This window comes from Limulus polyphemus, unplaced genomic scaffold, assembly GCF_000517525.1.
Source record: "Limulus polyphemus unplaced genomic scaffold, Limulus_polyphemus-2.1.2 Scaffold1760, whole genome shotgun sequence".
In the NCBI taxonomy this organism is placed as follows: Eukaryota; Metazoa; Arthropoda; class Merostomata; order Xiphosura; family Limulidae; genus Limulus; species Limulus polyphemus.
The window spans coordinates 98,617-116,149 of NW_013667370.1; the positions used below are offsets into that span (position 1 = coordinate 98,617).

General features: G+C 31.5%; 1 protein-coding gene across 1 annotated transcript in view; it reads right to left on the minus strand.

The window, feature by feature from the left end:
- Positions 1-1,970: 1,970 nt before the first annotated feature.
- The window catches only part of LOC106464851 (prolow-density lipoprotein receptor-related protein 1-like), a 141,039-nt gene continuing 125,476 nt past the window's right edge, over positions 1,971-17,533 (minus strand). Inside the window, exons 43-53 of the mRNA XM_013925008.2 lie at positions 16,954-17,023; positions 16,422-16,553; positions 14,387-14,548; positions 11,692-11,912; positions 10,495-10,756; positions 9,857-9,982; positions 8,342-8,458; positions 7,037-7,137; positions 6,532-6,622; positions 4,831-4,963; positions 1,971-4,582 (exon numbers count right to left, since the gene is read on the minus strand). Coding sequence (XP_013780462.1) covers positions 4,451-4,582; positions 4,831-4,963; positions 6,532-6,622; positions 7,037-7,137; positions 8,342-8,458; positions 9,857-9,982; positions 10,495-10,756; positions 11,692-11,912; positions 14,387-14,548; positions 16,422-16,553; positions 16,954-17,023 — 1,547 coding nt within the window. The 3' untranslated portion in view covers positions 1,971-4,450. The remainder of the gene's footprint in view (positions 4,583-4,830; positions 4,964-6,531; positions 6,623-7,036; positions 7,138-8,341; positions 8,459-9,856; positions 9,983-10,494; positions 10,757-11,691; positions 11,913-14,386; positions 14,549-16,421; positions 16,554-16,953; positions 17,024-17,533) is intronic.

The window sequence follows — 17,533 nt, forward strand, 5'->3', positions numbered from 1 at the left end:
CAATCGATGTTGAATATCAACGAGAACAGGATGAGAACTAACGTTAAGCGATTCCAGGGCCAGTAGAGAGCTAAGAGAATCAGTGTAAATAGTACAATTACTGTAATGCATAGCTTCTACATGATCCAGGGCAAGAGAAATAGCATATAACTCGGCAGTGAACACAGAAACTGTAGAGAGGATCCTGCGAGCAACTACCGAGCCACAGCAAACCATGGCAGAACCTACAGAGTCACCTGATTTCGAACCATCCGTGTAAATGGGAAGAGAGGAATGGTTCGAAAGATGTTCAGCAAAAAGAAGATGGTACTTCCAATCGGGAGTATCCACCTTCTCCAGATGACTCAAGGAAAGGTCACAGGATGGGATGGTAATAAGCCATGGTGGAATGGTCTGATCATTGGGGACAGCAATGTCATCCAATGCCAGACCCAATTCAGCCAGTAATGCCCGGATACGAAGGCCAAATGGAGGAATAGCAGACCGTCGGTTCTGAAAGAGCATTGCCTACCGAGGAAGAAAAACTCAATCCCAGGTGGGATGCCGTGGTAAGGGTCGAAGCTTAGTAACATATTGTAGAGCAGAGAAAAAGAAAGGTTCATTGTTACTTTGAGTGTAAACTGTGGAAAATGGGAAAACATAATCATGACACCCCTTTTCTCTATAAAGAAATTTGTTTCATTTGCTACTCTGAAATGGAAACACTAATAATCAATTTGTAATTCTTATATGTGGAACAATCAAATCAGATTAAAAAAATAACCTTCTGTACTGAGAAGTATTTATAACAAGAATTGTGGAGATCATACAACACAACTGGACACAGCTTAATTACAATCTTGAAACTAAGAAACTACCACAGAAAATACTTTAACTACATGGGGAGCTTCCAGTAAACTTGAAATAACGTAGATCTTGCCCCAGAAGCTTTCAATAACGCTATTATGTAGACTGTGTCACAGTAGCTTCCAGCAACATGTGGAACTTACCTCAAACTTCTAATAAAACCAGTGGTATATAAGATACTGTTACAAAGCTTACAGTAACACTGGTAGTATCAACTGTTAAAGAAGCTTGCACCGACACCAGTAGTATCTAGTTACCACCTCAGTAACACCAGTAGTGTCAAGATACTGTTACAGAAGCTTACAATAGCACCAGTAGTATCAAGATACTGTTACAGAAGCTTACAGTAGCACCAGTAGTATCAAGATACTATTACAGAAGCTTGCAGTAACACCAGTAGTATCTAGCTACTACCCCAGTGACACCATTAGTATTAAGATAATGTTAAAGAAGCTTACAGTAACACAAATAGTATCAAGATACTGTTAAAGAAGTATACAGTAACACCAGTTGTATCAAGATACTATTACAAAAGTTTACATTAACACCAGTAGTATCAACATACTGTTAAAGAAGCTTACAGTAACACTATTAAAAGCTAGTTACCTCAGTAAAAACCAGTGGTATAAAGATACTGTTTCAGAAGCTTACAGTGACACCAATAACACATAAGTAGAATATAAGTCCTGTCCCAGGAACCTACATTAAATGTAGTTTATAAATTTTACCTTAGAAGATTCCAGCAACATTACTAATATGAAGCACACACCTCAGAAACTTCTACAAATGTTAAGTTACTTACAAATTTTAATTTATTTAGCTTAAAAAATAAATTTTTATTCAACTTAAGATGTGTGTGTGTGTGTGTGTGTGATTTTAAGAATACTTTATCAAAATGTTTCAGGTAATACGCCTACGTACAGCCCGTGAAGATATGCAAGATTTTATACCTTAATCTAAGGATACGAGACAAGAACAACACGTTTTTTTAAAGCCAAGACATTTATTAGACACTGAAAAAAAAAAAAAAAGATAAAACTGTTCAAAAAACTACTACTGGGCCACTTCTATTTTAAACTGGGAAGGTACAAGTGTGACGCAACTATATATTTATTATTGAAAACTTCTTGCACAAAATCATACATTTAATCCCTAAACAATGCTGTACAATCTGATCCAACTAATAACACTGATGATTAACTATTTATAGAACTCTTCAAGCTTGTGGTTGAAGGTTGTGGTGGCAAGATCAATGGGATACCCTGTTACCCTGGGCTTTCGAATTCTTCAATTCTTAATACAACTGTACATGCCAAGGTCTGACTAAAAACAGATTTCAGCACATTAGTGTTTTTACACATTTATGTAAATAAAAAAAAATATATATATAAAAATGTCAAAATAGGACTGATTATATTATTGATTTGAAATTGGCAAATAGTATTCAAAGAGAAATCGGTATATGCACAAAATTCAGTCATTCCAAAGTCCCTATATACACATGTAGCAGATACGAAATATTTCAGTTTTCATTTGGACAAGATTACATTCCTCTCATTCATCACTGGAATTTACAAACAAATTCTACTACAAATTAATTAAGTAAACAGCTTTGTTAAAGATAAACCACATAACAAACTAAGTAGTTATTTACTAGTTATAATCTCTTTTATGTTGGTAACATACATAAAAAACTGTGTTAATTAACATCATTTAGATCACTTATAATAACTGAAAACACCACCAAGAACAGTTCTCGTAAGTATGTATTTTCCATTTCTGAATAGAAATAATAATTGTTAGTTACTTTTATGTAGGTGTTCCTCTACATCATTTGTTTGGCATTTGTATTCCACTTCTTTAATATACATTATTGCATTTGAATTGCTACTACTAGGTGGATGATTCTGTGTATAATTCCAGTTGTTTAACTGATACAATATTGTGTTAATTACTATTGTTATATAGATACTCCTGTACTGAATTCAAGTTATTTTTCTGTGTTTAGTTACTACTGCTAGGTAAACGTTCTTCAGCTTGATCTAAATTGCCTTGTAAGTACAATACTGTGTTTAAATACTAATGTTAGGTATATGATTCTGTGTATATTTGATGTATTATATGTACAATACCATGTTTAGTTTTTTATTAGATAGATACTCCTATGTATTTTTGCAATTGTGTGATAGATTAAGTATTGTGTGCTAAATACATATTTAAATTGTTTTTGGCTTTTGTGTAAATCCAGATGTGCCCTGATGTAAATACTATTCTTTTAGAGGTAGATGAAACTTTTCAAGCACTTGAATCACCATACATAGTAGGTGAAACAATAAATACTTACGGTTGAGGACTGAAACAAAATACTCAAAATGTTTGTGCTTTTAGACAGTATGCTAAAATAAGAAGTTCTCAACTAGTTGTATATAAGTGAATCTGTTAAATGTTTAGATGTGAATAAGAAATGCTTACTTCCTGTGAGACTACTGATCAAATTGTACCATGTTGAAGTTCCATACAAAGAAAAAATAACTACAGTCACTTCAGATTAAGATACAGACTTTTGAATCGACTAAAGCAATTGGTTATTTTTTTGGCATCAGCAAACAAACTGTGGCCTTTTTAGTAGCAACAACAATAATGCCCTCTTTAATTTCTTCTAAATAATCAAACTAAACCTTCTCTACAGACCACGCAACTTTGTCTCAGTATTATTTTCTCAGAAAAAAATCACTTGAAATGTATTTTAACACACCCACACCCGCTATGACAGTATATCCAGCCAGGATAAGAACTACCTTATACAACTTTCCATACATCTCACAGGGTAGTGGCACCTAACTACATTACAAAAACATGGAACAGATACATTAACAACAATAGATTTTGTGAAGTGCTGTAGACAGCACTTGATAATCGAAATTACCCAAACTTGGGTCATTTGTTCCAACACAGATACATTTGGCACTTTGAAGTCACATTTCAAGACAAAACAAATAAACAAATTAAATGACAGATACTAGGAAGATCTTTCATCTCATACAGTTTCATCCCTGGGTAAAAATACAATACCGTGTGACACACCAATGTTTTTGTTGATGCTCAATAATGTCACATGGTAATTAGCCACACTGGTAGGTGCTTAAAAACATCAAATAAAAGGCAAAAAATTTAAGAAATTTGTATTCAGTTAAAAAATATGTTTAAAATGACTCTAGAAGAGCTATACTGCTCCTCACATGAAAGAAAAACAACAACAATACTGAAGCAGAACTGAAGCAGACAAAATTAGGAAATTCTTTCTTAACTCTAGGTTCTGTGAAACTTTTGGAAGACATTATATACATAACTATAGAATAACAAACAACATCTCATGAATTATACAAGTTCCTAAAAGATAAAATAGTATTAATACAAAAAAGCTTCAAGAGGAAGAGCTGCCTGCATTTTTTTCTCCTAACATCATGACCAACACATACAATGAGCAATTATCCTAGCTATAAACTGTAGGCTTAAAAGTTAAAAACTGAATTGGATATGGTGACTATATTAACTTGTAACAATCATGAAAATAAGGAAGAATTCTGAGCATTAGAGCTTGAAGTTAGGCCAGTGGATGACTTATGTCTTTAGCCTGATCCAGTGGTTGCCTGTCATATTCTCCTTGCAGTAGACTCTTTTTTTCTTCTACTGCTGGATAATGGGAATCGTAAACTGGATTACTGAAATTCAGCCCCTAAAACAGAAAGTGATAACTTGGAACTTCAAATAAGAATTAAGGTAAATCCACACAAAACTGTTATAAAAAACAAGCTTTATTAAAATTATTTAGATTACTATACGGTTAAACAGTAGGGTGTTTTAATTATCTTATGATCAACTGAAATTATTAACAGCTATAGTCACAATTAGCTATTGCAAAAACGTGGCAGAAATTGAGAGATATTTCTGTTCAGTAGATATTCTTTTAGTAAAAAAACTTACACTATCTGGATCTATGGAGAAAGAAGCATTTAGAGCTTCTGTTGCCTCATCTTCTACCCCACCTCTCATGTACACAGGGTTGTTAATCTCAATGTTGGCATTTTCCTGCATTCTGCGATGCAAAAAAGGAAGCCTAAAAGAAAAAAAAAGCATTCGCTATACTTACTACACAAACAAAATAAAGAAAAAAAATGTAATTGCATTATGCAATTTTATAGCTATACTAACCCATTTGTAGTAGAATAAGATTCTTGGTAACAAAAGAAAAAACCTTTTCAAGAGATACCTGATAAAAGTACCTAATAAAATATGAAGTGAATTTCTTGCTTGACATACTTCTTGATTAAATTATGAATGGAGCTTACCTCTTTTACAAGTTAGTTTCTATTCTCGTGTCTGAAAACTATAACAAGTTTATAACTAAATAATTAAAACTCTATAATTTGTTACACTTCAAATTCCTGAAAACTAAACCTCATATGAAAAGTTTGAATTTAATAGTTTACTGTGAAATAAAAATATATACATACAATTTCATTAAGAACTGTAAAATATTTAATTTTTTAATTTACTTTTAATGTAAGAGTAAAGTAGCACCAAGTTTTAACTTACTTTTGGCATAAGAGTAAAGTAGCACCACGTTTTAATTTAGTTTTGACATAAGAGTAAAGTAGCACCAAGTTTTAATTTAGTTTTGACATAAGAGTAAAGTAGCACCAAGTTTTAATTTAGTTTTGATATAAGAGTAAAGTAGCACCACGTTTTAATTTAGTTTTGACATAAGAGTAAAGTAGCACCACGTTTTAATTTAGTTTTGACATAAGAGTAAAGTAGCACCACGTTTTAATTTAGTTTTGACATAAGAGTAAAGTAGCACCACGTTTTAATTTACTTATGTCAAAAGTAAATTAAAACGTGGTGCTACTTTACTCTTATGTCAAAAAGTAAAGTAGCACCACGTTTTAATTTACTTTTGAAATAAGAGTAAAGTAGCACCAAGTTTTAATTTAAGAGTAAAGTAGAACCACGTTTTAATTTAGTTTTGATATAAGAGTAAAGTAGCACCAAATGATGATCACCAATAAAACTTCTTTTGATCATTGTTCATTAAATTAGCCAGATTCATACCAGTAATTAAGTTATTGGATTTTGGATGTAGTAGTTTCTTCTTCATATGATTTTAATTTTTTCTGCTTATTTTAAAATGGCTGTCTCAGATGATATTGTAATAACACTTGAAAACACTACCTAACACTGAGAATTTAGCTAACATTTCTAATCATGGCTATTGTGGAGAAAGAAAGTATTCAAATCCAAATCAACATACCTATCTGACACCAACATTGACACACACACAAATTTTGATTGAGAATGAAATGGTTTGAAGCAAAATTGTGGATGATTTTGTCTTAAAGAAAGCAATAAAACTGAAATTTCCATAGATGTACGCTTTTAACAACAATGGCAGTTGTGTAACATTTCCTCAGGTTTTGATAAATAGATAAATTTGAATGGATTTGCAGTTGTATGGTGAACAACTGAAATTAAAATTGGAATGGAGGGGTGGCTCTTAATGATAGACTGTGAATATCTGAACAAAGTCAAGGTCCTTCAGCACAATAATGTATTATATCCATACCCTTTGTCACTAAAAAGTAATATCTTGAGCAGAACAATTTCTACACTAAAAGATATACCCACCTTTTTCTGCGACGATACACAACACATACTGCCAGTATCAGGAATATCAAAACAAGGATGACTGCCAGGGGAATAACTATAGCTGCTATGACTGAAAGAAAAAGGATTTACTCAAGAAAAGTTTCTGGTAACTGGTTATGTTCTAGTTATTATTATTATATCATCTTCAACTGAGTTACAAGTTTGTTTATAAACTTTAATAGGTTTTTATTGGAAAAATAATATTACACTTCCTTTTTTACATCCTTAAATTATAATGAATATACAGAAGATTACCACATAAAGTAAACACCAATTTGTTTCTATGCATGGAAGAAAAACATGTATAAAAATGATCTAACAGTGGTATTATCATAAGCGTAACTTAATAGCTTTACTTAGAATTCAATCACATACATTTCAAAGGAAAAGATTCTTCTGTATATATTGTTATAAATGAAGCATAAAATATCTAACATAGAACATGTGATTACATCACCATTAAAACATCTTAACTGAAACTTACTTCCTGGGGTAAAGACAGATTCATGACCATGACTAGATACATGGGATGGAACTAATGCTTTGAGAGACTCACAACGAAGTCCAACAAAATTCTCAGGGCACCTACAAAGTATAAATTATGCAAGAGAAGTAAACCTCACTAACAAAATAAATAATTAAAACAAACATAATTATATAAAAAAATTGATACTTACATGAAACTAGGTAACTCATTAATATGAAACACATGAATGAAAACTACTAAGTAGTTCAAAATAGTTTCAAAGAAGATTAAAACTAAAATTTAATAATAAAAGCAGATAGGCTATAAAATACTGTAAACTAAATATGGTTAATTATTTGAATATTTTGATCCACATGTCCTTTTAGATGCAAACTCTGGAATTGGTTCATTCAATGCCACCACAGGCAATGTAGAACCAAGTAAGAGAGCTCTCAATGCTTTGCCTGCTAGACAAAAAATTGGCATAGAAGGGCACTTAGCATAAGCAACAGGCTTTAAAACCAAACCCTATGTGAATTCAGACAAATACACTACATGTAAAGTGAAAGCTTTGAACATTCTTACCCAAAAATCTATTGTGATAAAGCTCACCCAGAGATGTAAATAAGTAAAGTAATAAATAAGGAATTGAAGTTAATAAGCATACACAAGCTTCCACCATAACTCAAAATCAATATCTGTTTTCATGAGAAAGATGTCCAATGAAACTGGAATCACAACAATTGCATCTGACCACATTCTTGTCAAGTCTCCTAATACAACTCCAATGAACCTTAGTGCCTTTGGCCTACTTAAACATGGCCTTGGAAGTTGATGTTCGGCTACAAAAGATCAATGGTTCTTAAATTTTTTTGGCTGCAAACCAAATTCTAGTCACGGGGCTAGCTCGGCAACCCATGCCTACGAATAGACCCCCTTGGCACAGCGACTGTTGGACTACAAAGGAAAGTTCAGACTGTTGCTGGAGACCCCTGGTAACCCACTCAAAATGGTTTGGCAATCCAGTTCTGGGGTGCAATCCAAGAGTTAAGAACCACTGAAACAGGTGGTCCTATGAAAGTTTGTTAGAAACTGTGGTCTAAGATTGACCTTGCCATCTTTCATAGAAAGAATGTAATTATAGCTAATGAAGACTGAAGTTTTATTAAGAATAGTACAGTGTGATGTTTTTCTTATAAAGTGTTATGAGCCTCAATAAACAGTATAAATTACTAGATAGATTAATATAATAAAATATGGTAAACTGAAACTTACAAACAACTAGTTAACTCATCATTGTTACAAAGGGAAAGTGAAACTTACAGACAACTAGGTAACTCATCATTGTTAAGAGATGATAAACAAGTACCACCATTGAAACAGAAATTGTGACAACTGGTACTTAGTTCACAGTACTGCCCAGTCCATCCCCGAAGACACCTGGAAGAAAAAACAAATAACAATTTCACAAACTTCTAAAAAAATAAGTATTATTCAAAAACTGGTACTTAGTTCATAATGCTGCTTAGGCAGGTTTTAATTTTTATGAGGGAAACGAAGCCATTGAATGATAAAGAAACATAATCAATATGGCAAGCATATTACTCAAGTCATATTTTAGTTAGGAATTAAACCTTAGAAGGAAAAACATATGCTACTAATCTTTTTCTTAACTTACTGAAGTTTTGGTTTCATAAGAAATAAACCATAAAAGGACTGAAGCATGTTACTGATTTACTAACATTTTACAATAAGATGTACTTTTACTGGAAAGATAACCATGTAGTGAACAATTAAGGTATGTTAATAATCTCATGTTCAATTCTTAAGCTTTTATTAAGAGTTCAGTCAGATAAGGGTGAAGATTTATCGTACCTGGTGCATAAATTACTTAACAGTATTATTTTTTCTAAAAATCTGCTTATATATATATATAAATAAAAATAAGCAAATAATGATAATATATAAGCCAGTGAGGCACTAAATCTGCTGTAAAAAGTAAATCAGTTATGCTAAATGAGGGGAAATTCCTCAACATTTTGACCACCAATTAAACATTTTTAGAAATAAGCCAGAGAAGGATAAAGACGAGTACTAATATGAATAATAGCAACAATAATAAAAAGAGAGTTAAGCATTGTTTTTCTTTAAATTACATGATTGATGGATAGAGAAATGCTGTTATTCTGGGCAGTAACTTACTTGGATCCAGAAATGCTGTTATTCTGGGCAGTAACTTACTTGGATCCAGAAATGCTGTTATTCTGGGCAGTAACTTACTTGGATCCTTACTTGCAGCCATTGATCATTTAATATATTGTTATGACAGCGGAAGTCACGTGATGCTGGGAGCATGTGCGCTGGAGTTTCTAGAATTATCGGGGAACCCTGCAAATGTTCGAGTATTTGCTAGATGCCCTCTTTTTTAGTATACAAGCCTGGCAAAGAAAGCCAGCAAGATAGGCAGATCAGAAGAGATAGATATATTGAGCAGATATATAATTGAGTCAAGCGAACAGTAGGCACCATAAGTAAAGTGTGCAAGTCACTGTGATTTATAGCATGTGTTATAAAGGTTGTTCAGTTTAAAGTGACTGTGGAAATTCTGTGTATTACAAAAAAGTTGTATCGAGAAAGAATAAACTAATTTTAATCAAGAAAGGATCTTGTGTCGCTGAAGTTTCTCGGAAAGAATTTCTACCGGAAATTATCAAACAAGCAAATACATAACAATATTCAAGATTAGGATATAAATTTTTTTCTGTTATTACATATTTCATTGCTTTTCACTCTTCTTAACTATAAAATCTCTACATAATAGTTTTTTAATTTTCTCACCTACACACTGGAGGCCTATCTGGTTGAGGTGGAAGGTGACAGGTTGCTCCATGTTGACAGACTCCCAAACATGGGTCTGAATCTGTTATGTGTTCACAGAACTGTCCTGTCCATCCTTTTACACATCTAGTGTTCACAAGTGTAGAAGGCATGTCAGATTTTACTTAAATATGACTTTTAATTCTTTTCCTATTACTAACTATACTCACATGGAATACATTTTCAGTTTATGTTTTCATATTTTTAATGTTGCACTTTACAAGTTTAAATGTCTAATCAAACTAATTTAATAATCTGGTACAAAAGTAAAGGTAAACACACCAGAATTAAATTCAAACATAAAAGCAGAAATTAATAATTGTATATAAAATAAATATGCCAGATTTTTTATGTATATCAAAATACTTAGTTTATATTAGCATGTAAAACATAAAGTTTATATATGCACACACACACTGTACAAGATTGAAGTCATTAAACTGATTTAGAACTATGTATTACTAATGGCTTGTCACTCCTTAAATTTCATTAACAACAGTTTTCACACTAAACAAAACTAACATGTGTCTCGGCAAACACAAAAAATTTAAGAGCTTTAAACAAAGATGCCATAAATCCTAAAACAAGAAATTGCTGACCTGCACGTAGGATTTCTGTTGATTATTTCACAGGTTCCACCATTCTGGCATATAGTTTCAGTACAGGCAGTAGCACTAAAAGTTTCACACTTGGAGCCAGTAAACCCTGAAGTGCAAAGACACCGATATGCATTGTTCTCTGTCTTGATAGGAACACAACTTCCTCCATTCCGACAACCACAGTGGTTTTGATCACATCGAGTACCAAAAAATCCTTTCTGGCAACTACATTGAGGCTTTTTCTTTTTATAAGTGCAGGTTCCTGAAGAAAACAAAACAAAAACCTCCTAATGACTGCAGTCTAGCCAATAGTAAAAGTTTATGGGAATAACCAATTCATAAGAAGAGGATAATTATAGGGCTGTGCATACTGTTGTAAATAACTTGTATACATGTCCTAAAAATTGGTGAAAACAACCCCCCCCCCCAAAAAAAAGACTTCTTACAGAAGACTGAAATAAGTCATATTCTAACTATATTAGAGCTCACAATGTTTGTGAAGATGTATAATTAGATAATAACAGTCAGAAATGGATAAGAAACATCATTCAATGAATGACTGAAAATGCATAACACCTTAATAATGGTTAATGAAACACGTAAGATAATCATATAATGTATATTAGAAACAGATTATAGGAAATGTTCAGCAGATGTCATTAGAGTTGAGCTTTTATAATCTTCTCCAAGAACTTTAATTTTCAAATGTAAACATATACATCTACTCACCTCTAATGAAGCTTACTTAGAATATGTTCGTTTAAAAAACTATCTACACGTCTATACAAAGAAAGTTCTTTTAATTGTCCATTTTCTTATTTTTGAAACATTTTGTTTATCGTCACTAAACACACACACACACGTTTCATTTACTTCCTCACCTGTATTTTCAAAAAGCAGATTTCCACCTTTACTTCTTACACCATTTTATAATAGACTGAAACTTGTATGTTCTTCTCCTTTACCTTAACTCAGATCTCATGAGAAATGACACCATAAGAAGCATATCTCTATCACTGCATAATTTAATGTCTATGTTTGCTGAACTAAGTTATAAAAGTTATTGAATATAATAACCAAAATACACATAAAATACAACATGATTAGAAGAAATGATATCACATTTTTATTACACTAAGCAATTTCATATTAGTAACCTTTTCCAAAATTACTTCAAAGAAAAAAGGTTTCTCTTACCTCCATTTAAGCAATAGTTCTGGCATGTACTCTGGGAACATAGTTTTCCTGAAAAACCAGGGTTACACACACATTGCGAAACTCCCTTTTCCACGGTGCACTTTCCATTCTCACATGGCAGGTTACATACATGATGTTCACAGTGATCACCCTTGTATCCTGACAGGCATTTACAGCTAGGCTGATCACCTGATTTTACACAGTACCCTCCATTCTCACACCTTTAAAGAAAGTGGGAATATTTAACTATTATTATTTTTGCAAGCAACAGACAATAAATTTTAAAATTACATAAATTCTAATACTTTAAACAATACATAATTCATCTGGTTACACAATAAAAACTTATAACATAGTTTATCCCAGCAACTTCACTAAATCAGTAAGTTAAATTCAAACTTCTGACTGCTAGAGAGCTCAGTCTGTTGATACAATATTGCTTATTTAACCCTTTCTGGACTGGAGAGGAGTCACAATATCCCTTGTTTTCTTTTGAAAAAAAAACAACAAATATGTAAAATGGAGCTTTCTGATCAACAGTAGAAAAAAATTGAAATTCTAAGACAAAATGCAAGTGTTTGTAATGTTTTTCAAAACACTGTCTCACAACAGTCTTCAGAACATAAAAAACGATAGAAAAAATAATTCAAATTATATGAATGTTTTAAGCCAAACAAGATACTGCTCAGTAAGTTTGTAATAAGTAGGAATACTTAATCAAATTGCATGAAACTTCGGAACTAGTTTGACTAAAAAAATTCATATAATTTGAATTGTTTTTGGTATCATTTCTTATGTCCTCATTAGATTCATTGTCTATCTATGCAAAAGCTCCATCTATCCACTGTCCCATGAAATAATAATTACTGCTCAAGTCACTTTAAACTACTTTGCCCAACAGTATTTAAACATATAGATATTTTCAAAGCTGTGATTTATTAGTAAGTGTTCATAGCACATGCTTTGTGACACAATGAAAGGGTCAAAAAAGAAGAGGAGGGCTGTAATAAAATCTTCAAGAGTAAAGGAAAATCACTTGAGAAACAAAACATGGGTTATTATGTTCTCATGAAACGACAGTATTTTTTTTATCAAATATAAACCTATACTTTGGGATGTGTAGAGAAATTATATAAAAACCAAAAAGTGCATTGTTTAGAAGTGAGATTCTTCAGAGCTTTGCAAAAATTTTAATCTAATTTTATGTTTCCTTGTGAATTATGTTAAATAAATGTTACAAAGTTAAAAAATATCAATTATAAAATAGTTCTTAGTTAAAAATTGTTGAAAAAAAGTTAGAATGATTATTCTTACTTAACTTGTGATATCTGATATTGACACCTAAAAGATACTTTGCAGTTGTGACAGAGTTAACCCAATGGTTATGACAAAGTCAATATTAACTCTCCAGTAACAAGTTAAACCTACCCCGCTGGCTACAAGAGAGTTAGAATTAGACTGATTGCTGAGTTAAATTCACGTTACTAGTTACTAGAGAATTCAATTTCATTGATAACCTGAAAAGTTAAACTCACATGTACATGTATCAATTGATAATGCCAGATTTAAACAGGCTACTAGTTCTCTTACTACAAAATGATTAAATCCAAACCCACTGATTATATGAAAAATAAGCTCAGCCTACTAGTAATACAAGAATTAAACTCTATTCAATAATAGTTAAGTGTTACAACTGGCTCACTGGCAAGTGAAAGTTTAAGATTTAATTTACTGGCTATAAGACAGTTCATATCAGCCCTCTGATTATAAGAGACTTGAATCTAGTACCCTGTAAATGAGGAATAAAATTGGTCTACTGTATCCTAAAGAATTAAACTCAATTTACTGGTTACTATAGTTGAAAACTTGTTACCAAACTAATTAGGAAGTTCATTCTTAAGTACAGGGGGAAATCACAATATAAAAAAAGCATTGAAAGATGATCTTGCTTCTTTGAGACAACAGTAAACATTCAGTTGAAGGACAATATCATTGATGAGTGTGTAAACTGAAAACTTTACAGTATATGCTTGATACAGCAGGCCAGTAAAAAGCAGAACAAATAACTGCATTACATTACCATTAAGATATTCAATACAGATATCTTATTAAATCAATGCATAAGTAACCTCAAACATCTTTTAAAGTTACAACTCAAAATACTAACATTAGAGTAAAGATTAACAACATCCAACTCCATATACCATACTTAAATAATGTTATCAACTATGCAAAAAATAATAAATATTTTCAATAAACAATGCTGAACATATCATGATCCTATTAAAAATATCTATTACATAAATTAATTAATGAAATAATTCAGAAAAAAATGGTACAAATCACATTTATCATGCTTATATACTTTGATTAAACTTTTCTGCTGGGTCTATAATAAAGACTGCTGTTAACTGTGTAAAAGTTTAAATAGTAACTAATAACATTTTGCGTTTCATTGTGGGCTTTGTATTACAGAAATAGTTAATAACCTTATTTATTTTTCTATTGATCTTTGTAATAAAGACTGACATCAAGTGTGTGATGGTCTAAGTAATAATTAATAACATTTTTACTTTGTTGGCTCTTTAATAGCAAAAATAACTTCTACTATACAAATAACTCTAATTAATGCAAAACATAAATAACAATTACCAATGTCTTTTAAACCTAATGCGTATAATAAGATGTTACTCACCTAAAAGACATACAGTGGGAACACTGTGCACCTGTAAAATCAGGAGGGCACGTGCATGTTGGGTTGCCCGACTTCAAGTGACAGGTGCCACCATTGAAACAATACTTTTCACACGAGTGCAAAGGATCTTGACACCGTTCTCCAGTCCACTGAGGAGGGCAACTGGGAAATTTATATATAAAACAAAATTCCTGATTATCATCTGTGAAGACATACAGACGTGTAATCTGAAACACATAATATTAGCACAGAAAATTAAACAGGAAAAGAATGAAGACAGTGCAAAATGTAGAATTTATAGATAACAGAAAAGTGTCATTTTATCATGTACAACTTTTTAACAATGATTTGAGCTTTTAGACCCAAAGGGCAGAATGTGTACTTAAATTTCAAGAATATCCAATTAAGCATTGTCTGTGGGTTAGTGTTTTATAACCAGATACAAAAACTGATAACTGAACATGACTTTAAAATCTTCATTTCTACCATATACAAAACAGTGTGTGAAAGAGATTGCAGTTGTGCCAGAATACTTAATACAGTATTTCTCAGATATTAACCCTAGCTTATGGGTCCCCTTTTTGCATGTCACAAGATTTTACTTTGTTACACTGAAAATGTAATTAAGCAATCCTACACTCAATGTATGCCAATGAAATTAGCATTAAAATTTACATCGTAGTTCAAAATTTTATATCATCTAACATTTAATTCCTTTACTTCAAAGGAAACCTTAAAGAAAAATTCCTAAACTTCAGTTTTTGTTGTCATGTGATGCTTAAATTCACAAATTCGTAACTTCTCGTCTCCGTAACTTGAATACTTCTTCACATACACTATACTTTCATGTATACACAAAAACTAGGATAATTTACACATTCTTCTTTGAAGCTCCTTAGGGCATGTTCAGAGAACGGAGAAATAAATTTCTTGGAACTCTGCCATGCCCACTCTCTACACATAGAGTTGCGACTTCTCAGCCAATTATACTTAGTTGAGCTAGATGTTAATAACTAATATAAAGAGCACATATTAAAATACAATTTTCCAAAAGTTATTTTAAAATTTCCACAAAGAATTACACAGAGAACTAGTCAAACCACTCTTAGCATTGTTGCTACTTTTGTCCTTGCTAGCACTGTAGCATTGTTTCTCATCTAGAAATACGTTAGTCAGATCGACAGTTGAATTGTATTCAAGTTTTCATTTCATACTTTAATTAATTATGTGATTTATGTTTTAAGATGCATATTTAAAAGGTTTAATAATTATTTTTATATAACCCAACACCTCCTTGGTTCACAAGAGTTAGTGTAATATGTGTGTGCCACCACATTCTGCTAATGGCTAAAGTTCCTTTCCCCACGATATTGTAATATTGGCCAAGGACATCCATTGACATGTGTTGTGATAAATAATAACAATGCTAAAGGACTGGAAAGGAAAATAAAACATTAAAAATGAACTATGTGTGAAAATGTAGAGATGTGCAATTAAGAATATAACAAAACAAGATCTTTTAAGAATATTGGACAAGTTATTAAAAGGTATGTACATTTTTTCTTATGTCTTAATTTTAAACACTTCATTGTACTATACTATAGTATAAGTCTATCATACAAGATGATGATAGAGCTACAGTAGGTAATTTCATGGAGAAAGTGAAAAACAAAATATAAACATTTACCTTAACAGACTTTTGATTTGTATTTAGGAGGTTCTAGTGACTATGCAAATAGAATTTGAAAACTATAAGATGGATTTTTTTTTATAGTCATGTTGTTTTGTTGGTTACACAAAATGCTACTTGGGCATATTCCTGTAAACTTAGTTACATGCATCAGAAAAAACTTTAAAGTACAATACCATTTTTTCCTTGGAATATATTACATGGCAGACAAAGAGTATAGCATACTTACTTGCACTGAAGTGAAGATTTTGTTCTCTAGTAATGTATAATGAAAAATGTTAGAGTAAGGTAGTTACATGCACTAGAGGATGTAACATGTAAGATGCTGTAGTAGTAATTACTTACTTGCACCGAAGTGGTGGTTTTTTCCCTGGTGATGTATCATGTAATAAATCAGCATAGCAGAATCCTTTATTTTTGCAATAACCAGAACAACGAAATATTTCACAGTGTTTCCCAGTATATTCAGGTTGACAACTACATGGATACAACAGAAATCAGTCACACACTTTTATAGAATAACAGTTCAAAAGGCATATTTCTGGAACTACAACTCTATTTTAACATTGTCTGTTATTTTACATCTCCATATTATAAAAAGCTATGAACATTTTAAATTGTTGAAAACTAATTTTCCCACAGTATTTACACCATAAACATACCTTACATGGAAATTTATTGAATATCAACTGTTAATAATTTTAAAAAGTTATTTACATGTTAAATTAAGTATTCCCGCATTTTAAAGTAACTGTAAATTAAGTACTCCTGCATATTAAAGTAACTTTAAGTGATTTACTTTGTAATTTTTTTATCTTTATTGTTCTGTACAATCATCATCATTTTTGTAATCAAAAAATCAAAAGAGTATCTGTACCTGCATGAAGGTCTGTCATTAGTCCCAAGTACACATGTTCCTCCATTTAGACAACGTAACTTACATATTACTGTAAAGCAAAGTAAATAACATCAGTGGTTTAGAAGATTATTTCTCTTGTTTTAAAAAAGTCATTTAGTATAAAAGTAATTACTAACCTCAGTGGAAAAACACCACTAATGAAATAAACAAAACCACATTTTCATTGTCTCATATATTTTTCCATTCAATAAATTTTTTTAACAATTAGAGACTAATAGCTTCATGATTCCATCTATCAAAGAAATAAAATGTTATCCTTGAAAGGTTTACTGGTTGTATTCTTTTGTTATTCAATGAGAAGTAGTTATACTATTCTTTCAATAGAATATAAATTAAGTTTTCAACTGGTTTCAATGTATTAATGCAAAACAAGTTAATGTGCTGGTAGTAGGGTGATTAGATAGACTAGTAATTATGTTTTAACTCTTTCAGCATGGGCTTGGTCCCTGAGATCAACATCATAACCATTTTGTGCTTGTTATAGTTTTCATGCTATAACTTTTAAATTAGTATGCAAATGTTAACGAAATTTGGCACA